Source organism: Lampetra planeri, chromosome 4, assembly GCF_965212315.1.
Source record: "Lampetra planeri chromosome 4, kcLamPlan1.2.h2, whole genome shotgun sequence".
NCBI lineage: Eukaryota > Metazoa > Chordata > Hyperoartia > Petromyzontiformes > Petromyzontidae > Lampetra > Lampetra planeri.
Window position 1 is genome coordinate 3097583 of NC_136110.1, and position 26156 is coordinate 3123738.

Consider the following 26156-nt stretch of genomic DNA (forward strand, 5'->3'; position numbering starts at 1 on the left):
TCTATTCACAGCCCCCGTGACGGGCAGATATGAGAGCTCTTATCGGCTCAAGTACGAACTAATGTAGGGGACGCTGTCGTGGCTTAACGATCAGCGCAGTTGTAAATGGTTCTATCACAGTCAATTAGCAGTTCACGTGTGAAGGGGTAAAGTGTGGACACTCCCACTTCTTCAAAAAACGACCGGCTAATGTGAAAGAGTAGGAAAAATTTCCTTCTTGAAGGTGTTCTCTCGCGCTCTCTCTAGTGGAGGCCCTTCTGACAGCAGTGGCATGCACAAATAATTGCAGGATCGCACCTTTATTTTTCAATAACTAATGTAAGCCAAGTTTGCGGCTTGTAAAGGAACTGTGTGGGTTATGGGGGTTTGCGTAATATAGACAGAACTGGAAGCACTTTTACAAAAAAGACTCAAATTGTCCATAACTGCATTCAACCTTTTCGTTATTTGTATATTTATTGAGATGATTTGCGTGTTTTTATTGTTGCAAATCTGGAAATGAAACCATGTCGTTACCGGGTGTCTCGGCGAACACACACAGCCCGGAATAGTCTTCACTCGTTATTATCACAGTTGGAGTCCAGATGGGTCTTATCGAGCAAATCATCTCATACAAAGAACTTGTCGCCATGCTCAAGGCATTCATCCACTCAACGTCGTCACTGCTCGTGGCCCATCCAATTCGACTTTCAAGCCTCATTTCAAAGCCTCCCCGTTGAACGGCGACCGCACAGTTGGAGAGAGAGTTCGCGAGATGGAGGCGTCCCAATGTGCGTGACGCGTAACAGTCGACTGCACGCTCTGAAGCTTTAGATGGATGACCTTTATTTATAGATGCCCTTTATTTGTGGAGAAGGGCGACGGAAACCAACGCGGTTATTGGAGTGGTCTCTGTGAGTCTGCCGACCAAGGGAAGGTAGCTACGTGAGTCCAGGTGGTGGGTGGGATACTGCTCGGGTCCTCCCTTAGAGTGTGCGGCAGCTGCGGTGTTTGGCAGGAGGCGATTTGTGATTTATAACCAAGCGAGAGACTTATTGGGATTAGAAGTGTCTTTTTCAATGAGGGGCTGGGAATTGAGAAATATGTTGCTATGAAAGCACAGCACGTAAAATGATTAAAAACCGCATATGGTATAGACTTGGGTTGACAGCTGATACATCTTTGAAAACCAACTTAATTTCCAAATCACCTTGAGAGATGAAGTTAAAAAAATACAGGCTTTCTATTACAAAACATCTCAAAGGCATTGATGTTCAAATGGTCCAACTAAGGAATCAAATTGTTGATTAATGTTTGGCTGGCCCTGCATCATGTTTAGACATAATGCAGATGTGAGATCAAGCCATCTGTGAGGCATGTCAGACATGGAAGCGGATTTGCCAACATTGTATTTACTTTTGGGACATGGCACGGAAATATGTGAATCACAATTTGAAATGACACGGGTTTAACTGCGAGGTTAAGCAGATTAAACAGCTGTGTAGGTGATGCGTTTATGAAAGCCTTGGAAGATACATTAATTTAGATAAATCCAGGCTACTCCAGAGAGATGACCAGATGATTTGTGGATATCACGGTGAAGGACAGAAAACAATTCTTGCCAAGAATAAAGCATTAAGCCGAAGTGAAATTGTGCAATGTTCTTGCAGTGTCGCGTTTCTGCAAACAGCGTGGTGGTTTGTTGCTGCTCTATTGAACACAGAAACACCACGTGCCTTTGGAACTCGGTGCAACTGTAAGCAAACACCATTCGAGGTGTATCGTGAATGCGATGCCGTGCTCTGCTTGGCTGGATGTGATTGGCGTGGGAAACATGGTAATGATATATCCAACATCGACGTTTTAAAAAAAAAATGTACGGTTCAGCACTGTGTGGAGATGTTTTTGAATATAACTAGATGTATGTATATGAATGTAAGGCATATACCCACCTGAGTTATATTCATGATATTTTATTTTTTGTGCCTAACTTTTATAAAACTATATTCTTAGTTCTTTCGGTAAAGTCACGTAGAAGGAAAATAAGAAAATAATAAAACAATACAAATATAAAACAATAAAAAATCTTACGACGTTTCGACTGCAACACAAGCAATCGTCATCAGGTGTGAAATCCACAGCAAGAACATTTTCTTGATGATGATTGCTTGTGTTGCAGTCGAAACGTCGTGAGAATTTTTATTGTTTTATATTAATATTATTTTATTATTTTATTATTTCCCTTCTACGTGACTTTACCGAAAGAACCAAGAACATGAATCTCTGCAGTCACGAAAGCTTTAAATCAAAATTTTTATAAAACTACCAATTTTTTTTTTATAATTCACCGGCCGAGCAAGTGCCTTTCCTTTCCTACCTCCCCCGCCAAGGCCTCAATGGGCCGCTATTGAGTTCAATGCTCATTGACGACGAGCCGCACTTTAAAAGGGAAGCAACAAGTTTGGAGTGGTTTTACATGAACTATTGTCCAACATTTGAAAAGTGTACGTTGCATTCCAAATGGAAAATAACAAAGTTTGCAATCACACTGTGCGGAAAACATGCGGACAGTTGTCTTTCCAAACACAAATACATTTTCGTGAATTTCAAAACGAGTCATTTGTCATTTTATTTTTTCCCTATTCTTTTCCACTGCAGTTGAAATGGCATCAGCGGGCAGTTTTCCGAATGGAGCACTGTTTGTGTCTCTGCTGGTGATGAATGCAAAGTTCTATCGACAGCTGTCTGTTTGTTTTTCAGTTTCTCTGCCGAGTGTGTTGCATGAGCTTCGACTTTTCGCTACACATCCTAGCAGGTTTTTTTCGGGAACTGATATATACTTTTTTTATAACACATGACAGAGTGGAGAAGTTTAAAAGAAAACTAGATCCATCAATTGAATGATCATGTATGACGTAAATTTCCTGATAGATCTCCAAGCACATGGACCAAAACGTCGGACATGAACCCAAACATTTTCCGGAGAGCTACACGGCATGACCGCCCAAACTCTACACAGTAGTCATTTCTTTCTTGTCATTATAAATGTCAGAAATTGAGTTGCATATTGCCGAAACAGCGCAATCAGTACATTTGATTTGGGTGGCTTTGACCTAGTGGGGCTGAGTTCTCTTCGTATGGGTGAACGACAACGTATACCTCCACCGGATTCAAGCAGCCACCCGCTGGGTTTCCATGAAGAAGTAGGAAAATCAGGTCAGCTTAAGTATTTGAAAAATTAGAGTTGTTTCCCTCGATGGGCATCGTATGCTTTGATCTGTTCGTTGTTTTCACAGAAAAGGGTAACGGTGCAACCCTGCATTTACTTGCTCGCACCATTGGTGGCAGAAGGGCCTCAAACTAGAGGGGGATCTGGAGAGCCGCTTCTAGAACAGTGGATGTCTGCCAACGCTCACAAAATATTCACAGACAATTTTGTTGTCATTCTATTGATTTTCCAAATCAATGGCGGATCGTTAAATGGTACGGAGTAGTCGACCAGCAGGTCACGTGTGGTGTGGTAAAGTGTGAGTGCTGCCTCATCTTCGAAGGCGTCTGACCAGCGTAGAAGAGGAGAAAATATAATACGCTTTAAAGGGACGGCTCTCTAGAGCTCCCAACAGTGGAGTTCCATATAGCAGCAGTGGCGAGAGTTGGAAATTACAGGGCTTCACTCGAACAAGAAAGTGAATTGTAAACCTCGTAACTGCCGTGCAAAGTGGACTCTTCCATAACAAATCTAGATTGAAAACTCTTTTCTTTAGAACCGCTCTTTGAATGCCCTTCCTCCGCACCTTCGATGAGCATGGTTGGCTAACGTACATACACACAAGAAAACTGTTCCCTGAGGCACATCTGTCCCCCGTCGGTCGAATGGAACGTGCCGGCAAGCCGAGGAGTCACGAGCCCTGGTGGTTATAGCCGAGTGCCTTAACGAAGGACAGGATGGAGTGGCTCCTCTCGAGGTGTTACTAAGGTGCGACAACAATCCACAGCAACACGACCGTCATCATAATCAACGTCGCTTTAACGAGATGATTGCACAGAAAAAAAGAAGAATACTTCGTTCAGCCCACCTATATATAGAAATCAATCAATGGGGTACAAGAATGTGCCATTAAATAGTTATTCGGATATAAAGCCCGCTGTAGCCATGGAAGATTTTGTGCACCAAAGCACCACTTTCAGATCACACATTTTTCAAACGCATTTCTGCTAAATGAGATATACTCCCTTTTCTATTTCTCATCATGGAGAGACATTCACGATACATGCAAACATGTAAGAATCTATTCAGACCGACTCGTCTGTAACGTGTAGTCCTATTTTAAATTCAGGAATGCTTCTTAATTTATAAACCGTGAAACAAAGTGCAGTGTTTTTGGGGGTGGGAAATTCTGGAACGTGATTGGTTTATTTTCCAAAAAGAGTGCACATTACTGTTTTTGGAAAGTGCGATTTGAAGTAATGTTTTTAATCGACTCTTAAAAAATATATCTTCTGTTAGCCTTTTATATTAATTCAGTTCTCTTAACAAACGAGGTTGTACATTTCTCGCCAACATCATCAGAGCTGGGATCCAAGGCTGAGTGTTTGGAATGGTTTGTTTTCCCAAGACTTTCAGGGAGATGCTGTTACATAAACTGTGGCACCAAAAAACGTACGTCATAAATTTCCCAACGTGCTCTTGGCAATTTCATTACTTAAGCTCGTCTTATTTTCGCTACCATATTGCATTACTGGTCGATGCAAAGAGCAGAAAATAAATTAAAGAAGCAAGCAAAGTTTGCGTCTCGACGTCGGCCGGTTAGCACGGGCATAGAGATACAAATCTAGTTGCAGCTGTCATCTTTGTAATCATGACCATATCATCATTTTCACTATCGTCGAAATCATCATCATTTTGAAAACTGCATTCCTCCTAAACCAGATGTCACGGTAAGTGACAGTGGCTAACAAATGCATTGAGAAGACCAAAGTTATTTTAAGAGATGACTTTATGATAATCGTTATAAATATTGCAGACTTTTTAAAAGAGAAAACTAATTTCCCACTGTTATAATTTTCCACTGTAATAGATTGTTCGGACCTGCAGTCCATCTAAATGGCATCTCTGATTTTAATCAATTCACAACTCATTCTTATGATCTAATTACCCAAACAGACCTTGTAGTTGTGATATATGATATGTTGCGCATAAGAACAGTTAATTAAATTAATTGAATTAATTGCTTTGTTTTGTTTTGTCAGTGGTGGATTAAGTATGATAGCACCCGGGGCTGTTGTAGCTGTTGTAGTTTTATGGGCCCTTCTTAGCAATTAATTCATTTCACCGTTTTACCACTGCCGATACCAACTACCCCATTGCTATTCACCTTGGATGTTTCAGTTCTGTTTTTTTTACATGTCAATCAAATTGTAAAGTTAACTTAAATTTCGGCACGTAAATCGTAAGTAATACACACAGAGTGATGCTATGATTTGAAATGACCAAAATAACTCTCGGATTGATCACAGTATTACTTTTCAACCATTATAAATCAATAGATATATACTTTTTTAGGAGGGGTGGGGGGGGGGTTAGCGGTCTGGAGTCCATAAAGCCATCGCGAAAATACATCGCGCTGTTTGTGTTGATTCGGCACAACGATGAACCGGCGGGTCTCCCTTGCAATAAAATAGCTTCGGAACTTGCGAAACGGCACTGCCCGTACGCTTAACTCACCAAAGTCGATGTTAAATCTCGTGCCCAGTGGTTTTGTGTCTTGCCAGCTGGCGGGGGGCAGGGGATAGGACATGTGCCGGTAAAGTCGATGCTTATCAGCGATGGTGTACAGTTATATTCTTTCCTGCGAGCAAATGAGAAGTTCTTAAACATTTAAATTCAAACTAAATTAAACAGTCGGCGATTTGCAGATTCACCTTAAATAAGGCATACGGATTTAAAATCAAGTGTTATCTTCAATCACGTACTATTTTGTATTTGCAAATTCGACTGCACATTGTACATTGCGTCATGTGTTCGATTCTTTGCCGCAACTATCATCAGCGGTGAGTGAAATCTGGACTCATCAAGGCCCTCTCCGTTCACCAATGTAGTGAAATGAAGTATCGTCACACAACTCCTATGGCAAATTGGGGGGTCTCCTGGGTGATTCGCTAGGCAGCAGTAATTTGACAAGGGGCTGAACAATTTCATTCGCTTCACGGTGGACAATTTCTGTTGTTTTACCCATTAGAATACAGTACTGTCAATGTGTTTTTGTTGTTGCAGTTTTCTGAGAAAAAGAAACTTTACTAAATTTCGATTTAAAGCTTTCGTGACTGCCAGGGATTCATCTTCTTGGTTCTTTCGGTAAAGTCACGTAGAATGGAAATAATAAAATAATAAAAATAAAACATAATAAAATAATTCTCACGACGTTTCGGCCACAACGCAAGCAGCCGTCCTCAGGTTGAGAACAGGTCTGTCGAGAAGACAGAGTCGAGAAGACAGAGTCTGACAGACCTGTTCTCCACCGAGGACGGCTGCTTGCGTTGTGGCCGAAACGTCGTGAGAATTATTTTATTATGTTTTATTTTTATTATTTATTATTTCCATTCTACGTGACTTTACCGAAAGAACCAAGAAGATAAACTTTACTACATCGTGACGAGTAATCGTGAGATAATTTATTCGTAACGCACATTCAATTCGAACATGTCTCGCGTCGATTCAAACGTAATGGAAATCCAGTTGCCCAGGAAAACGCACCCAGCATGTTCTTTTCGTGCAATGACTTGGTGTTAGACGACAAGAAGGCTTTGTAGGGGATTTGTTGTTGTAAACGTGTTGCCGTGCACCAGCCGTTCCTTTGCTCCCGGGTAAGAGCAAAACATGAAGTCCCGACGCAACATTGAGCAAGCGTCCTGTTACACGGGGCACGGCCGATGACCCCTGGGTGCCACCGTTCTCCACTTCACTCCTCTCGCTTGCACAGTAGCGACGGCGAATTCGTGAGCCGTTTGCGGCGGAGCAGCACGTTCCGGCCGGTAGTTGCCGTGGGCGTCAGACGTAAATCGTTTCCAACAGACGGACTGTGAAGGGGATGGGGTTTGGGGACATCGCCGAGGCACGAGACCTCGGCTCGAACGCACCCTCCGCGTCGCATCAGTCAGCCCGCATCGGCAGAAATCCGTGACCAAATTGGGGGGTCCCCTGGGTGATTCGCTAGGCGCGGTTTAATTAATGTGCAGTCCGTTCGTAGGCAATTTCGTTTCTCAGTTTTATTTGCGAGTTTCTCCAGCAGTTAAACTAAAAGTTGTATACAATACTGGTATGGGTTTCGTCAGTGCTTAACTTCTCGTGACATACTTTTTGGGGTCACTGGTAAGACTGGCATTGGCACTTACAAAAAATTGTCATTATTTACCTAAGTAATAGTTGCAACATCCACGACCAGAGGTTTGTTTGTTGACAATATATCTTCATTCCGTGCTCTCTTTCCATATTTTGTCTGTCTCCATGACTCTCCGGTACTGTGACCTCTTGTTCAGGGTCTCCATGATACTTTCACACATGACATGGCTGACGCATCTTTGTTTTTTCCTGATGCAAAAACCCAAGCTGGCAATGGTTTTCCTCTACCCGCTTCGAGTGACTCAACCAAATTAGTCTCTTTTGCTTGTTCCTCACCCTATTCCATCCGTAACTTTCCTAGGTATGGTTTTGTTGTAAACTAAACTATGTTTTATTTTACCAGGTACGGCCACCTTAATTATATATAGCAACCTGGCAACAAATGATAGCTCAACGAAGTGGCTTATCATGTGCAAATGTATAGCCGCCAAATATTCTAAATGCATGTTTATAAATGTGGAGGGAAACACCAGAAGACCCGGAGAAAAATCCACGTGACCACGGGGAGAACATGCAAACTCCAACTATACAGGCATCAGGGTTGGGATCGAATCTACGACCTCCTGTATACCAGGTGAGGTTGTTAACATCTCGCCACTGTGGCACCTTGCCATGGCAAAAAAGGAATTATTCAGTCTGGACTAATCGATAGTAAGTCATGGGATCTGGACTCCAAGCAAGGTCTCAAAGCACCCATAACAGCTTGTGCTGTGTGACATTTTTTATTGAATAAAATTGCATGTATTCTAAAAAATGCTTATGTCACTCGTAAAAAAAAAATCGGTTAAACTCAACGACTGAATACAAATAACAAAGAAGTCACGCCTCTCGCATGCCATTTTAAAAAAAACATTCGAGGAAAAAAAGAAGTCGGAACATTCGTTGTGCTGCAGAGCAAATTACAAGTCGCAGTGAGAGGAAATCAATGAAAGCTGAGCACAGAGTTTCTTCATCAGGAGACCCTGGTGACATTGACCAGCCAACACTTCCCCTGGCTCAGATGACTCCATGACTTGCACACTCCGTGAGCCAGCCCTGCTGATAAAACACAATTAATACAACCCAAAGCTGAACGGCAATTAGGCTGCACTGGTCGATGTATTTGTTACGACGTATTTTGCCTTCTCAATTAGACCTGTGCTTGAAGTGTTGCACCAAGCTCATTGTTTCGTGCATTCTTAAACCTTACCTGATTACAGTACAGTTAATTATTTATCCGCTTTAACAAATGTTGGCGGTTAGTGACTCACACACTTGTGTTGAAGTACATTTATTACTTAAAAAGCTATTAAAACAGAAGACACATTCAACATATTTCACTAAATACAAGACAACGTTTTCACACTTTTTCAGCATGTGCATATGTTGGTCTATTTATTTATAAATTACCCATAATTCTCTGCAACAGCGGTTGTGTTGTTTGATTATGGTTACTGGAGCTTAAATGAATGGCTCTGCCTATAACATTTGGCGACAGGACAGAAAATACATACTCTTTGGTTCTTTCGGTAAAGTCACGTAGTTAGAAATAAAATAAAATAAATCACGACGTTTCGATCGCAACACAAGCAATCGTCATCAGGTGGGACAACCACAGCAAGAAACAACTGCTGAAGAAGGCGAAAGAGCTGCCGTGGCACGAGGTTATAGAGACTATATAGGTAGGGTACAAACAAATACATGTTTTAAACAAGTTAACCTCTCCTGATGAGACCTTGAAAGCCAAAACCGGTTGACAGTTTGCCTCTTTAAACAATCTAATGTTGCGAAGCATTGGACTGGAAGGCTGATTGACTCGAAAAAATATACTTTTCAAATTTTTAGACAGATGTTTGTTTATTTATTTTAAACAAATGTTGTGCACTGGGCAGGTGTCTAAACATTCAGGCACTCAGATGCCACCGGCCATACGAAGTCATTGTATTTGTTTGTAACAGGAGGATGTGCACCCTCGCAGCTGGTACATCGCTTTAGATTTTTTTTCTTCTTCACCTTAGATCCCCCCTGACAATTTTTTCGAGAGTTTTTTGTTACTTTTTGTATAATTGCGAATGTTCCCATTGAGCCCAGTTTTATCGGCCGCGTTCCTATAAGCTACCTGGCTTCACCCACGCGTGTACTTAGAATGCCATCCATGTCGCATGTGCCGGTTTGGGAACGGCTGGAGCACAGCATCGTACAGCGCTACCTGATTTCCTTTTCCCTAACCACGAAAAATGTTCTTAAGCTGTAAAAAAAAATGTGTTCGAATATCGCATTATTCTATCTTTATAACACTTTTACTATGGGAGACAAACGTATGTGTAGTGTACTTACATTTGGGTAATATATTAAATGCATGCAATTGTGCTGTATTTGGACATGACTGATGACGGAAGGTTACAGGAGGTTACTCTGTTCTACCTCGAAATAAAAAAAGAGTAAAGACCCGAATTTTTACGGAAAATGGGAAAATAATCCATCGCATATTCTGTAAATTAATTTAACCTCCACACCATAAAGGCTTTGCCAACCAAAGTCAAACATGAATGTCCCCATTTTGATTCGTGACCAAGTGTCTGCTGATAGAATAGAACTCAATTACTGGGAATTAAGAGCTCTCCCTGTATCCAAGATCGGAGGGTTTTTTTATAATGCCCAAACGCTTTCATTTTTAACAACGCTCAGGTTTCTTTCAAAGTGGGCTGCACACCATATTCGTATTGGTATCCACGCATACATTTGAAGCAATCACAATGCGCTTGGGAGCATTAAACTGCTACGATTTACTGCATGAATTTGATTCACTCCTTTGAACATGATGAAGATATTTGTGGCGTACAATTTCCTTTCGACCATAATTGTTGTTGAAATGTCTACCGCTGCATTAAGTTAACGTGTTATTTTCCCAGTATGTAGCACATCATTATGCCATGTGTTTATGTTTTAAATTATTGGACACCAGTTTCTCAATGTGTCCCTTGAAGGCAGCCTCCGAGTGCCTTTAAGATTGTTTCCTCACAACATCTCAGAACATGCAACGGTAATGCATGCTTGATTGCGTTAAATGAATTCCCTGAGGGGAAGAAAATCTAATGGTGAAAAATGAGGTTTTTTTTTTACATAAATGTACGTTAAAGAAAGACATTAGTTCATGTGCTGGGTGGATTGTTACATCACGGAATCATTCGAAGTGGCAGCAGCTTGGGGAGGCCTTCATACAGCAGTGGATTGACGTTGGATGATGGTGGTCATTTTTTTTCAATCAGAAATTATACGTATGGATTTTTAAAATTTACTTTGTGTTAAGGAACAACTTTTTTCTTCTCTCGAAAATCATGAGCATCATCTTCATCCATGATTAATCCACTGTTGAATGAAGACTTACCCAAGTCGTTGCCATCTCTCACAATCCCGTGAGGAAAAATTAACATATCACCTGCATACGAGCTGATTAGAAAAAAAAAACAGCTCCATTCAGCTCTCTTAAATGTCGTTTATATTTTTTTCAGCATTGTTTTAAAACCAAAATCTAAGTTATTATACAATAATGCTTGTCTATTGTTTATGCGGGATATATAAATTGAGTACATGTTAATTGAAAGTTAATTTTGTTAAGTCTAGAAATAAAATCAGTTTAGTATAATGGCTGATGATGATGATGATGAGTAATAACGCCAATTGTTAAGCAAGAAAAGCCTCACTCAGTGTCAAAATCTTCTTAGGAGGGTTCTGCATTGGGATCCTTGGATACTTCCATGAATCGTTGTTAGACTTAATTAATGTGCACATCAATATACAAATAACTTGCTTTGAAGGTATTCTATCACACGTGTTAGGGCAGTAATTTTCAGCTTCAAACCTCATGACCCACCATTAAATACACTTTTTTAGTCTGGGATTCTTCATTTCATTCACGTGTACATACACCTAAAACTATTTTCTCTGGGAGTTGGGTAACATTGTCATAGATTGTACGTGACATTGCATTTGCAATACATGGAAAACTGGATGGGTTTGAATTTCAGAACCAATCTTCTTGGTTCTTTCGGTAAAGTCACGTAGAAGGGAAGTAATAAAATAATCCAAATAAAACATAATAATTATTTTACTATGTTTTATTTTTATTATTAATTATGTTATTATTAATTATTTTATTATGTTTTATTTTTATTATTGTATTACTTCCCTTCTACGTGACTTTACCGAAAGAACCAAGAAGATGAATCCCTGCAGTCACGAAAGCTTTAAATCGAAATTTCAGAACCCTTTATCCCACGACCATAATCCTTAGTTGGTCAAGCATTGAAGATGATCGGCTCCTGGAGAGGTGGCAATTTGGTAACAGCAGCACTGTAGACCCACCTAGCGGATAACAGTATGAACTACAGCAAATCCAGCAAGTAAAGTACTGTTTTGGAATGAACAAAAACATTGTAAACATTTGTATGTAGCGCTGCCTCTAAAACGATGGCCTTTCTTTCGAGCACATGTATGTGCTATGTTGCGTTTTTGTTAATTAATTGTGCCTGTATCACCAATGCAGCATCACCAAATCTACTGTTTTGGAATGCATGATTCCTCACTTAACCACCAAACCACTTTGCTATCAGTGTAAGCAATCCCTATAATTCATATCACACACACACAGATATACATATATCCGCGTGTGGGATAATCAACTAGAGCTAAAATAAGCATGGTTGACTTTAACCTCAAAAAGGCAGCGTTCGTGGGGAATGTAACATTAACCAGATTTTAGATTGTGCCCACTGCTCTGCATTGCATTTGATAATGATTTTGGGGTCAGGAACCTAGAAATGCAAATACTGCAACCAGCATGGGTTGGGGATTTGGCAGGCATGGACAACGTTATTCGTGACATCTCACACAATACAGGCCACGGTTGGACATTATTGCATATTGCGCACCGTGTTTTGACAATTACGGCTGCAATTTATCATGAAATGCAATGCATGAGTGTGTGAATGTACACACTTTGTGTTTTCATAGTCTATATTTAATTGTGGCAATTTGTGTAAAATCGTAAATAAAATGGCGACACGTTTACAAGGCAAAAGCCTGCTCCCCAGATAGCATCGTTACCATTAGTGGAAGCACAAAAAAAACTTGGTAAGGACTACAAAAAGCTCGGTTGTTTGGGCCAGAACGATGTCAAACATCTGGAGTCTCATTTGTAAAAAAACGAGTGAGAATCGCCAGAAAACACAGAGCTATGCGATCATGGTTGAACAGTTTCTGCTAGGAGCTACGGTGCCAGGTCGAAATACATCACTTCAAATACAACCCCATTCCACACTATCAAAGGCTAGCAATGGGCACGCACATAGCGATGTCAATTGGACATCCTTCGGGAGGTGTTAATGTGAGCCGTAGCATGCCTGATCGCTCCCTGCACATTGCGTCCACGTAGTCTTGGCTGGGGGTGGCAGAACTGGCCTGTGGTTAAAAGGTCAGGGTTAGGAACTCAATATTTCAACAGTGACTGGCGCAGAACTATGCATCCGTGTCTGTCGCTGTGAATGAACGAGGTTACTAAGCATGAGCAATGATAAATCCTTGAGGACTCGTTTATGGAAAGCGCGACAACTCACCAGATTACAGCCAGGGGGTTCATTTCTCACGACTGTCTTTCCTGTGGGGGATTAGGTTCTCGGGTCAAGAATTTAGAATTGCAAAGAGCGACCTGGCTTAGGTTGACCGTAATTGTCCAGCAATTCCCTTGCAACATTCAAGGATGCTCACATATTTGGGGAAATATTTTCGGAGTGTGAAATTCTTCACAGCGTGATCTGAATTGACCTACTAAGATTGCGTTATTATTCAGTGTATATTTTTTTATGCAGTGTTTTTGTGTTGTTAGTTACGAGTATTTCAAATGCTGTACTCATTTAAACAATTGGGCTATATACACGCATCAGTTATGCGGACTTTCCGGTGGATGTAATTTCCTGTAGGCATCAAAACATGCCACAAGCGTGGTCTTTATGCATCATGAAACTGATTTAACTCAACGTAAATTATTTAAAAGACAATTCAGTATAAAATGTTTAAGACATATTTTAACCTTTGAAGATACTGATTTCGTGGTTAAAATAGCTAGTGGGATGAGAGTAATTTCATGGTCTCTTGAGTTTTTCGCATTATGCTATTTAAAATACTCAAAATACCCAGGCTCGCAAGTCTTTCTTGTGAGAGATGATTCAATTTGGGCCCGACTTAGGGGCCGTCCATAAATGACGTCACGCACCTGGGGGGGGTCAGACATTTGTGACGATGTGTGACAAGGGGGGGGGGTTGAGAAATGTGACGTCACATCAAAATGCGCAACTTTAAATACATATAGACAACACGTTCTACTTAATTAAATAGACTTTTGAATAAATGTTTTCTCCTACAACATCAGAGTGCAGCGGCACATTAAATACGCACTACAATGGCAATAGTTTACAGCGATTTGAAGCATGTTTTTTTTTTTTGGGGGGGGGGGCAGAGCTTTGTGACGTCATATTTGAAGGGGGGGGGTCTGACTTTTTGTGACGCCGTGTGACGAAGGGGGGGGGGTAAAAAATTGTCCAAAATCGCGTGACGTCATTTATGGACAGCCCCTTAGCCCATAGAGGCCCCGCAGCAGAAATTACGTTTTGGGGCCCCCACTTTCAACACACGCACAGGCAAGCGATAGCGATGATGTGAAATAACAGAAACATTGTATTGATTAAAAAAACGGAGTGGCAAGATAGATGCAGACGATATTTACACGAGGTGAATTGCCTTTCACTTAACTAGCTTTAATTTTGGGATTGAATTTAACTTTTCGATGCACCGCACATTTTCCATCAATCCATGGGGGGCGGGCGGGGGGAGATGGCTCTTGAGCTGCTTGGGGGTTCTACACTTTGCCCTTTGCTTCATCTGCTCGTGCCCCCCACGTCACCCACTAGGGCAGCGAAACCGCCCAACAGGAATTGTTCAATGAGTAACTTCTTCGCAAAGTGAGACATTTTTTTTTTACACATCACTGGAAAAGAGACATCAACCAAGCCACAACACCAATGGCTAGCGGACGCGCTCTCGCACACAAAAGGCAAAACGCGGCGGCTAAAGCGATTGCTTCTCCCGGCACTTTTACAGAGGATCGTGTTCGTGTGTAGTCGTGGCTCTTTGTATGTTTTTTGTAGCTCGTTTCATATTCGAAGTCTTCGCAAGCAGCGAGGGGCATTTGCGATGGCGCGGGAGGTCGGGGCCTGGCAGGTTTTGGTGCAATTCTCGAGGTGCGTCTCGGGATCCTACTGCGGCTACTGCGGCGGTGACGCGGGCAAGTGGAGCAGCGGTGAGTTTAGATTATGTTGGTGGTGGGGGTTTTAACAACAGCGTCATAAAATTACTTTTTATAAAACCCGATCGCAATAACTATCATTTGTGATGAAACACAACGGGCTTTGCATTTCGTAGAGCTGTTGCGCAGCACGTGCGGAATCCAGAGCTCCCATTGGTTGAGACTATGGCGACGCGTGGGAGCGAATGGCACGGCCGCTCTGATTGGTCGAGCCCGACGCGAGGCGCCGCCCTTGCGGAGTGGGAAATGTAAAGGAGGTGCCGCGGGTGGGATCGTAATCGGAAATCTAGCGCGACCGTGAGCGCTTGTTGGCCTTTGGGGGCTTGATAGTGGCCCTAAAGAAGGATTTGGGGCCGTCCATAAATGACGTCACGCACCTAGAGGCAGAGGTGGGACAAAGTCATTGTTATGCAAGTCCAAGTCGAGTCGCAAGTCATCAAATTCATGACTCGAGTCTGACTCGAGTCCAAGTCACATGACTCGAGTCCACATCTCATAGGTGGGACAAAGTCATTGTTATGCAAGTCCAAGTCGAGTCGCAAGTCATCAAATTCATGACTCGAGTCTGACTCGAGTCCAAGTCACATGACTCGAGTCCACACCTCTGCCTAGAGGCGGGGAGGGGGGTCAGTTAGACGTTGCATATTTTCAAGTGAATTTTATGCAAAATTTCAGCTTTCCAATAAATGTTTTCTTCTACAACATCAGAGTGCAGCTCCACATTAAATACCCACTACAATGACAATAGTTTTAGTTTAAAGTGATTTGAAGCATGTTTTATTTTCAAAATGGAAATTTGGTTTGGGGGGGGGGGGGCAGAGCTTTGTGACGTCATATTTGAGGGGGGGGGGGTTCTGACTTTTTGTGACGCCGTGTGACAAGGAAGAGGGGGGGGGGTCAAAAATCGTCCAAAATCGCGTGACGTCATTTATGGACGGTCCCAAAAGAGCCCTCTCGCCCTTGCCTAGTTCGCGGCGCTCTCGAGCCCCGCGCTTGAAAGCCGATTACGACCCCGGGCCCCGTTCCGCTCACGCCGCCTCGTCGTTCGTCCGGAAGGGGAAACTCGGACAGAGCCCCGCCGCGTGTGTAGAGAGCACAGAGGGTAGGGTGGTGGTGGAGAGAAACCACCGTGAAGGGAGACAATGTCGACGATAGGGATGCGCAGCGTGGTCGAGTACCTGTCTGACAGCGGCGGAAACTCGTGTGGCTACTGTGGCGGAGAAACCTCGAGTGTATCGCATGGTATACTATTATTATCTGTTGTGCCCCCACACACACACACCAGCCCTCCCCCGTCTGTCATGCTTGTCTGTCGCCTGTCTACTCGGTTGTCTGTCTTATGTGTGCTTTGACCGTCGGCTAATTGTGCCTTAGCCTTTGTGCCGGCATTGGCTACAGCTACAGGGACAATTCATTCATGCTGCTGCTGCTGCTGAATCTGGTGTTAGTAGCAGCAGCAGCATCGTTATCATCCCTAGACGGGCATTTGACATCAACTTCTGGCACGTTCATACTCACTGCTGTTGCTGTTTTCAGCATCATCTTCACCATCACTCCAAACATCATCATCATCATCTCTGAGATGTCATTGAGAGCAGCTGATAACACCCCCTGCATCGCCATCATCAGCATCATCAGCAATACTTAAGGTCATCCTCACACGGGGTTCATGTCCTCGTTTAATTTGTGAATTGGGGAACGCTTCTAAGTGTTATTGCTTACATTGTAAATGTGATACTGTATTTCGATTTAAAGCTTTCGTGACTGCAGGGATCCATCTTCTTTGTTCTTTCGGTAAAGTCACTTTACCGAAAGAACCAAGCAGATGTGATACTGTACTCTGCTAAGTGATAAAGGGTTTTAGTCTTGGGGTTTCAATAGCTTTAAGGTTTGAATCGTTTGTGTCAGGGTTTTTAGGGTAAGGGATTATTGGCAGAGGTGTGGACTCGAGTCATGTGACTTGGACTCGAGTCAGACTCGAGTCATGAATTTGATGACTTGCGACTCGACTTGGACTTGCATACCAATGACTTTGTCCCACCTATGAGATGTGGACTCGAGTCATGTGACTTGGACTCGAGTCAGACTCGAGTCATGAATTTGATGACTTGCGACTCGACTTGGACTTGCATAACAATGACTTTGTCCCACCTCTGATTATTGGGGTAGAGTTTATATCACCATGTGTTTGGTTTATTGGGGAGCTTGCAGAGATTTGGTTTATAGAGCTTGAACTTGTAGAATTGTGGAAGTGAATTTGAGTGTTTTGGTTCCTGTAGATATTTGAACTTACTGTGTATGGCTATGAATAGGGCTTATAAGGTCAAGGAGTTTAGGGTTAGGGGCCGTTCATAAATTACGTCACGCACCGAGGGGGGGGGGGGTCAGACATTTGTGAGGATGTGTGACGTCACATCAAAATGTGCAACTTTAAATAAATATGAATTAAATAGAATTGTTAAAAAACACTAATTTTTATGAATTTTCACTATTAACTATTTGATTATTTAAATTTACTAAGGTCACCTTTTATTTACTTCATGAAGGAGCATTTTGCTTCTCCATGGGAGAATGGAGAAGCATACATTTCGTAATTTTTTTGAATGATTGCTATTAAACATTTTGATTCTCATGATTCTACCAGGGCTTTTCATTCTGTGAAATGAATATGTGATTGTTATAATTGTACTCTCCATTATGCTTCGTTTTACTACAAAATTTCAATAATTTTTTATAGTTATAATTACTTTTAATCTATATATAAGGGGAATTTGTGAATGTGTGTCTGTTCGAAATGTTTAGCATACTTTCCAACATGCTACAATCTTGAAATTTGGTATGTGGGTAGTTTCCAGACTGTACACAATGCAAAACGTATAAAAATAGACTTTTGTATTTTGGGGGGGGGGGGGGGGCGCAATAATGGATATATTTTGCATGGCAAGTGAGTATTAATCCAAGACAAAAATCCAAGTCCCGGGCGAAGCCGGGTAGTAAAGCTAGTATTTTATAATTATAAGATAATTTCAATGTAATATTCTGAACATCTGCAGTTTTAGTTAGACGTTTACTATTTTCAAGTGAATTTTATGCTAAATTTCAGCTTTCCAACGCCTTTTTAATACATGTTTTCTTCTACAACATCAGAGTGCAGCGCCACATTAAATACCCACTACAATGACAATAGTTTTAGTTTAAAGTGATTTGAAGCATGTTTTATTTTCAAAATGGAAATTTGGTTTTGGGGGGGGGGGCAGAGCTTTGTGACGTCATATTTGAGGGGGGTCTGACTTTTTGTGACGTCGTGTGACGAGGGGGGGAGGGGGGGGGGTCAAAAATCGGCCAAAATCGCGTGACGTCATTTATGGACGCCCCTTTACTATGTATAGGGCTATGAATATAGGTTGTAGGAGTTAGAGTTGATGAGATTGTAATTATATACTTAGGCTTGTAATATGATAATGGATAAAAAAATGGTATCTAAAGGTTTCGGTATGGTTCGGGTTTAATTGTTTATACTGTTCTGTATTCAATGTTAATATGGCTATATATTTTGGCATACTGACTATACAATTATTGCCTTACAGTACTATAGCTTTTTAGGAATGCGTTGAATGTGTCGTAAGGTTCTTAAGGTTACAACAGCATCAGTGGCGAGTGATAACCAAACCGGTCCCTGCACCCATCCCCACCCTGTTTCACCAAAACAACTTGCTTGGCCGACATGGTACAGGGATGTGTGGAGGCCTTCATCCGGCAGTGGATTGACAAAGGCCTGTAATTATGAACAGTTCAAGGGGCATGCGGTGCAAACCTGTTCGTTCTCCTTGCCAGGATCTTCAAAGCCTTACGATCGGATTGTGCTTGATAAATTAATGCAACTGTTGCATTCGCAATTGTATTATTACTCACAACTTATTGTGAAACAATCTTCTGGTTATGATGTTACATTCACCATCCGTGATTTTGTCCTTCCCAGTCTATATAATTGTCGCACTGACACGTTTTCGTTTGCTTTGGATGTTATTACTGATTGAATCTTGCGTGGTTTTGCAGGTCATGTTTGGTCCGTAATTTGCATGTCTCTAATTGTAATCTGTGTGTCATGTCTCCAAGGGATGTGGGCCCATGCCTTAACAGTACATGATTACCAGGATCTCATAGACCGGGGCTGGAGGAGGTAAGTAAGCTGCTTACTTTTCACTTTGACCTCTTGGAAGGTTCAATCTTAATTAGATGTTGTAATTCAGGGGGTTTATTCTTAAACAAAGTTCATACGAGACGTGACATGTGACCGCTTGTGAAAATGATATTGGGTTAAATGAATTGCCATGACAGACGCAGTCTTAATAGTCTCAAAGCCGTGTAATAATTTATGCCTTGATGAGTATCAATTATTAAACTCATCATGCATGCCGTTTCATATGTTGTATATGTTATTACCAACGAATACATCAGTTAAGCATATCTCAAAGTGGAACCTTGCAAGCACTTGAATGGATTCCCATAATGAATGCCAGGTTGTCAGAGGCAGCACGTGCTCACCCTGCGCACATGCTGGTCCATCAGAGGACGGTGCAGAAAAGTAAATTGTTCTACTGTACTTCTATACAACCATATTTCTGCTCCCCATCAAATAACCACCACGATCCACGCATTGCAGGGAGGCTCCCATCCAGCAGTGGATTGACAAGAAAAGGCTGTACATGCACAAATGAAATGTGTTAACGTCATCGCCGTAGCCACACGGAGTCGCTACATTCACCGCAATATAAAACAAAGCTTAAATATCTTGAATCGAATCACAACTTTAAATGGCTGGAGAGCTGGTGATGTGCTTTCTGATACTAGATTATGCTGATTTTCATTAGTTTATGGTGATATGAAATGTCATCTTTTTTAAGGAGTGGCGAGTACTTGTACAAGCCCATCATGGATAAGACCTGCTGTCCTCAGTATACCATACGGTAAGTTCTCTGGACATGGCAATGGACTGAATTGGCAGAAAATAGTGTGTTATTCCTTGCCTTTTCTTTTATTATGAGCCATTTTCTGTCCAATGTTGGATGAAGACCTCTCCCATATGGTTGTTATCGCTCACACTTCTGCATGTGCCCTGATCTCATCGCGCCATCTATGCAGTGGTCATCCTGTTTGGTGTATTCTCTCCTTTGGCAGCCTTTCTATCGGCAGACTAGTCATCAGCCATCATCCTTTCTAAATTACACGTCCTGCCCAAGTTCACTTAACTTTCTTAACGGTCAATATGACTTCTTTGTGTTTGTTTCCTGATCCTTTGTAGGAAACTGAATTGTATAAATAAGTAGCCATTGCAGTGTGTTTGGCAGTTGGGTGATGATATTGGCAAACAAAAGCCTGGGTTTATTCATGATTTCTCTATGGTTTTGTCGTGTCCACTTGCAGTAGATGACATGTTTGTAATTTCCTACACTATTGGCTTTGGAAATCAAACTGTTGAGTTTTATTTTGTCAAATCAAATCCTTGGCTTTACAAAATAACTTAACTTGTCCTTAGTGATTTAAATCGCGTGTTGTTGACTCCAAAATGCATTTCATTGAATACTTGCAACACACACAGCCTTAGTTTTTTGTAAACAAATTTGTACCATTGTTCATTTGCTGCAAATATATGAGAACCGTGATTTAATATTACTGGCCCTTTGGTGAACTTTGAAAGAATAACACGTTTTTGTAGCAGCAGTGGGATTAGACCAGAGGCTCAGAAAGACAGGCATTGCAGAAATTCCCACGACTCTCCACTTCTATAATTACGAATCGGTTCCCTTGGTACTGATGTTGCAGAACAAATATCACCGTAATTGGGTGCTGACAAGTAAATTTAATTCGGACTACCAGTTTTAACAGCAGCATATTCTCTCGGGTTTGCCTGCATGGAGAATGGCAGTTATGCGGTGTTTGGCTTGCGCTAATAATGTACGTTGGGGCTGACCACTTTCAATTTGCGTGTCCTGTTTATTTGCATTTGGTAAGCTGCGGCTCTGGAGCTGCGTGCGGCTCTTTTAGGGACTGCTTCGTGACGTTATTCACACTAAAAATATCGATTTTGTTTGACTGAATTCCAAGAAAATGGCGCTTCTTATCTTCTTCTTGGTTCTTTCGGTAAAGTCACGTAGAAGGGAAGTAATAAAATAATAAAAATAAAACATAATAAAATAATTCTCACGACGTTTCGGCCACAACGCAAGCAGCCGTCCTCAGGTGAAAACCAGGTCTGTCGAGGCGACAATTAGATTAAATCACGAAATAATAAAAATAAAACATAATAAAATAATTCTCACGACAGCGTCTGTCGCCTCGACAGACCTGGTTTTCACCTGAGGACGGCTGCTTGCGTTGTGGCCGAAACGTCGTGAGAATTATTTTATTATGTTTTATTTTAATTATTTTATTACTTCCCTTCTACGTGACTTTACCGAAAGAACCAAGAAGATGAAACCCTGCAGTCACGAAAGTTTTAAATCGAAGCTTCTTATCTTGTTTTCCGTCCCCTAGTCTAGGCAGTAAAGGGGGGAATATATACTTTGTGCACAGGGGTAATGTGATGGTGTATCATTGTTGTAGAATTTTTATTTGACTTATATTATGAAAATTGAGTTAAGGAATGATCTGGCAGGGAAAAGACAGCATGGCTAAGAAATGTCCAAACATTTCTTCACAGGTGTCAAGTTCTGGATTACCGACTCTCCAAGTCCCAAAAGAAAATTCTGAAGCGAATGACCATGTACCTTGCGAATGGAGACATCTGTAAGGAAAACGACAGTGAATAGTTATTTGGATTGCAATATTTTAAGGTGTTTGCTTGCAAATGTTTGCTCTGTTAGATTTCAAAGTGGCACGGTGATGTAAAGGGTTGACTGATCACAACTGCTCGTCCATTGTCTTGTATCATTGGAATATTACTCTTTGTTTTTTTTTTCCGGCAAAGTCACGTAGGTGAAAAATCAAATCAAATAAATGAAAACAATTAGATTAAATCACGACGTTTCGGGCGCAACACAAGCGTCCTTCTTCAGGTCGGGACAAAGTAGCGAAAGCACAACCGCTTAAGTGTGTCTAAGAGATGGCTGTGACGAGGAATTATATAGTCGCGGGGGATGGAGGGAGGGGAGGGGCCATGGTGAGTGTGGGCGATGTGAGGAACGGGGTGGGCGCAACGTACGGAGTTCAAACTGAAGCTTTGTGATGCCGGGGGCGGAAGTAGATAAGGAAACTAAGATTAAGCAGCCTTTTATTATGCTGCCGGGGGTAAATTGCGCAAGCTGAAGACACCGTGTATATATAATTGTGTCAGATCCCCTCCATTCAGCTGGGGAAAACATTATGATTTACATTTAAAAACAAGTATTTCCCCCCAGTGTTATCCCGATGTTGCTATCATCACGTTATGAGATGACGTATACGTTCTGATCTGTTGCAGAGCAGTGCAACCCTTAGACCAGGGGTCGGCAACCAAAATAACAAGAAGAGCCATTTCTTTCCAATTCGGTACAAAATTCAGTATTTCAAGAGCCGCAATGCATCTGAGTACATACTGTACATACGTACATATCGTCAAGAAGCAGCCCGTAAAGAGCCGCATGCGGCTCCGGAGCCGCAGGTTGCCGACCCCTGCCTTAGACTTTTAGAGAATGGGCGAGAGAAGAAAATATTACAGAGCCATCAAGTAACCTGTTTTGTACAATAGCGGCAGGACCTTCCCACTGTGTCAAAGCGAGCAATGGTCATCACACGACAGTCAAACCGATATGTTGGATGATCAGAACTGGAATTTAGCCGATTGTAAGTGCAGAACCAACTTGAAGGGGATGTTTTTGTTGCGTGTTGTCATTGGTCACTGGGTTTAGGCCATCAGCTGGGTGCTCATCTATGGGCACCCAGGATGGATCTCAGTAGTGGCAGCTCAGCGCTCGGACTTCTGAGCCACCCGGTCAGTTCTGTCTTTAATATTTTGAGTGAGGTTTTGTTTGTTGGTGTCCGCAGTACCCACTGAGGTGCCCATGGACGAGCACCCTTCTGCGTGCCACATGCCACATCCGGTGGAAAAGCCAAGCCAATTGGACACGGTGATTGTGGGAGAAGTCGATCAATCTGACAGGGCTTTGCCGAAGATATCTGGTCCATCGTCCGAAGAGAAGGCAAAGAGGCCCCCCAAACCTGGTAAATTCTAACCTGAGACATGGTTTCATAGCTTTATTTTAGTTTTTACAGTAACACGCTGCGTTAATATTTACCTTTCGTGTAAAAAAACCAACAAAAGGTGGGTTACAACATTACAAAACAACCCGTGATGACAAGTATGTAAACATGCTCTTGTTTTTCAAGGGTGACCGGCTTGCATCAAACTGATGGAAAATTGCGACACCGATTTTAAGCTAAACTGGTAGTCATCTTCTTGGTTCTTTCGGTAAAGTCAAGTAGAAGGGAAATTAAAAAAATATATATTTTCTTATTATTGTGACTTTACCGAAAGAACCAAGAAGATGAATCCCTGCAGTCACGAAAGCTTTAAATCGAAATTTAAACTGGTTGTGTTAAACTATGTTGCCTTGCTACATCGTGGGCAGCAGAGGGCAGTGCAGCAAATCCTTTTATCTCATCCAGCTTTAACCTGCCACTTGCAGGCATTAGGGAGGTCAACATCAACATCCATCAATGCCTTGACAACGGCACCGTACTTGTACGCTGCAACATTTGTTTGCTGTTGGTGCATTTGTAAAGGTCATTTTATGAATTTTTAAAAATCTTGTCCACGTCATTTGCAAGATGAACATTTATCCAAACGAATTCCTTTTGAATGTGTTCCATTTTAACACGTCCGCTTTCGCGACTAATATCATCCATAATCCATCATACAGGTTTTTTTGTGGTAGATCGCGTAAATATATAAATGTGTCGTTAAACCCGCCCCCACCTGACACAGCAAATTAGTAAGGTTTGTCACGTAAACAGAACATGGCAATTCGTATCTCGTACAGCAAACCAGTGTGTTGGAGAGCAAAGCCACAACATTTACAATCTGAGTACGACGTTTCGCCGGTAGTTACATCTAGCTTCAACAGGCGACCGCCACATTTATATATTTACGCGATCTAACCCAAAAAAAACCTGTATTATGGATGATATTTTTCGCGAAAGCCTACGTGTTAAATAATTAATAATGCAGGTTTTTTCTGGGTAGATTGCGAAAATATTGACGCGATCTAGTCCCCAATAAAACCTCGTGTGTTTCGTAAGTATTTAGTTTTTAGATTTACTCATCAGTTGCCTTGCTAGCCAGTAGGTGGCAGATTTGGACTGTTTCTGCCACTTGAGGGCATCTTATACCACAATCATGAGTGTCATACATTCTGGAGTAAATTATTTTAATGTGAATGTATAACGACTTGCAATGTCATATTGTTGAGTTCATGGTGCTTTGGGATCAGAAACATAACGTTCTATTTTTTTATTGCACGTTAACAGCATCTCATTAATTGTTGGCTTACTATTGTCACAAATGACACCATCATAAAACCATCCCGCCACTGATAAAAACATTTTTTACGTTTGTAAATAAAAGGAGTTGTGGCACAACGAAGATCCACGTGGTAATTATCAACAGGAGTTTAGAGTTTTGGTCACCGTTTTGATCCGTGGGTACAGGTGTGGGCGCTGACCCCAGCCGCCCAATGGCTCGTAAGGCCAAGGACCTGCGCAGGGAAAGGAGGATGCTGAAACAGCAGAAGCAGGGCGGCATGGAGAGTGGAGACCAAGCATCGGGCAGCTCTCAGCCGGAGTCCTCCTCTGCTCAACGTCTTTCTGCATCGTCTGCTCCGTTTCCATCCGACGGTCTTGCGTCCGACGCTGGGGCACTCAGCAACGTGGAGAAGGGAATGCGTTTGGCCGGCCTGTCGCACCGACAGGCCGGGCAGCACCCTGAGCAACAAGCACCAAATCAGCCAAAGACCTTGGAGGACTTTGTCACTAAGCACAAGGCGAGAGATGGCAAGCACAAGCTGGAGGTGAGCGAGAGGAACCGTTCGGTTGTTTGATCGTGGCAAGCCCTTGTTGGCGATGGTAGTGTGGTGGCCTTATCGTCTGCTTGGTTGATTTAATGTAATTAATGCCTTTCAGCCAGGAGGTGTAAGTATTTCATCTGTTTCTGACATTTTAGCACCATTGCCATGCATGTGTTGCTACAACTGAGTGCAAAAATATACAGTGTTTACATGGTATCCACTTGCAAACTATTTACATGAATAATTAAAGCGTTTAGTTTGTTGTCAGTTGCAGAAGAGGTCCGAGTATAGTTTACGCAATTGGAATTTTTTTTTTTTAAGTGGTCAACTCAAGCCTGTAGCCAAATTACCTCTGGAAATGTGTCTGATCTCAAAAGCTAAGTAGGGTTGAGCGTGGATAGTCAACGTTACAAGAAACAAAAGTGACAGTCTTTCCCAAGAACATTTCCGGAATTAAATCTCGCAGCCATTCAAGAGTTAATGAAGAGGCCTTTTAAAATAGTTCTCATTGGACATTAACATCCCTCTTCTGTGCGAAATCCCCAAAAGTGTTGTCTGTAAAAAAAAGGGTAAAATTGCAGCCCTGTAACTTCTTGCTCATGCCACTGCTGGCAGAAGCACCTCCAGAGAGTATTTGACCTATTTTTCCACGCAGGCCAGACGTCGTATAAGAGGTGTGAGTACCCACACTTTATCCCAGCACAACCGAGCGTCCTGCCGATCCTACTAACCGTGGTAAACCCATTTATACTTCATGGAGGATTGAGGCTGGGGGATTCAAGAAACGGGCTCATCGTTTCAACTCTCGCGCAAGGAAATCGAATTGAACCGGCGACCTGTGGAAATAAAATCCCAGCGTGCCACCGTGGCAGCAGCCCGATAGAGCCAAACTGGGTTTACATTGTATTTGCCTCGAGTAAAAAAACACACCAATACAATATTGTTTTTTGTTATTTTGCGTCCGCTAACGTTGCGTTCACCAGGGTCACGTTGTGGCTTCCTTCGTGAACCTTCCGCCCCGCGTGGCGTAACGCGGCCTTGCAAAAATACGTATGAAAGAGGATATTTGTCCGTACAGTGAGCTATGTGTTTTCTCCTACCGGTCCACAAGCACACGCACTTTTATATTTTGCAAACCCGGTGCTTGCCACACTCATGCTGTCGGGGATAATTCGTAAGTGACTTGCGTGTCGCTTGTGGGTGGCATTGCTTCCCCGGTGGGGGGAGGGGGGGTCTAACACAGGGAGTCTAGGGTCTGAAGTAAACAGCTCATTTGGAGTGTTGGGCAAAATGGAATTTATTCCCCCCCCCCCCCCCCCCGTTTTTGTTTCCTGCGCAGGGGACAGCTCTGGGGATTTCTTATTGCTGTTTTTAATGACCACAAGCGTGTAAGCAAATA

At 42.2% G+C, this 26156-nt stretch overlaps 1 protein-coding gene across 8 annotated transcripts in view; it reads left to right on the forward strand.

Annotated features, from left to right (window-relative positions):
* The first annotated feature begins 14325 nt into the window (after positions 1-14325).
* Positions 14326-26156, forward strand: part of ATE1 (arginyltransferase 1) — a 103345-nt gene continuing 91514 nt past the window's right edge. For 2 of the 8 annotated variants that reach the window (XM_078593042.1, XM_078593045.1), the window contains exons 1-7: positions 14329-14373; positions 14560-14711; positions 18834-18897; positions 19622-19684; positions 21418-21503; positions 22740-22916; positions 24402-24760. In XM_078593042.1, coding sequence (XP_078449168.1) covers positions 14354-14373; positions 14560-14711; positions 18834-18897; positions 19622-19684; positions 21418-21503; positions 22740-22916; positions 24402-24760 — 921 coding nt within the window. In that variant the 5' untranslated portion in view covers positions 14329-14353. Of the gene's footprint in view, positions 14374-14559; positions 14712-15754; positions 15960-18833; positions 18898-19621; positions 19685-21417; positions 21504-22739; positions 22917-24401; positions 24761-26156 lie in introns of those variants that run through there. The other 6 variants (XM_078593048.1, XM_078593050.1, XM_078593043.1 and 3 more) reach the window with 5 other exon arrangements.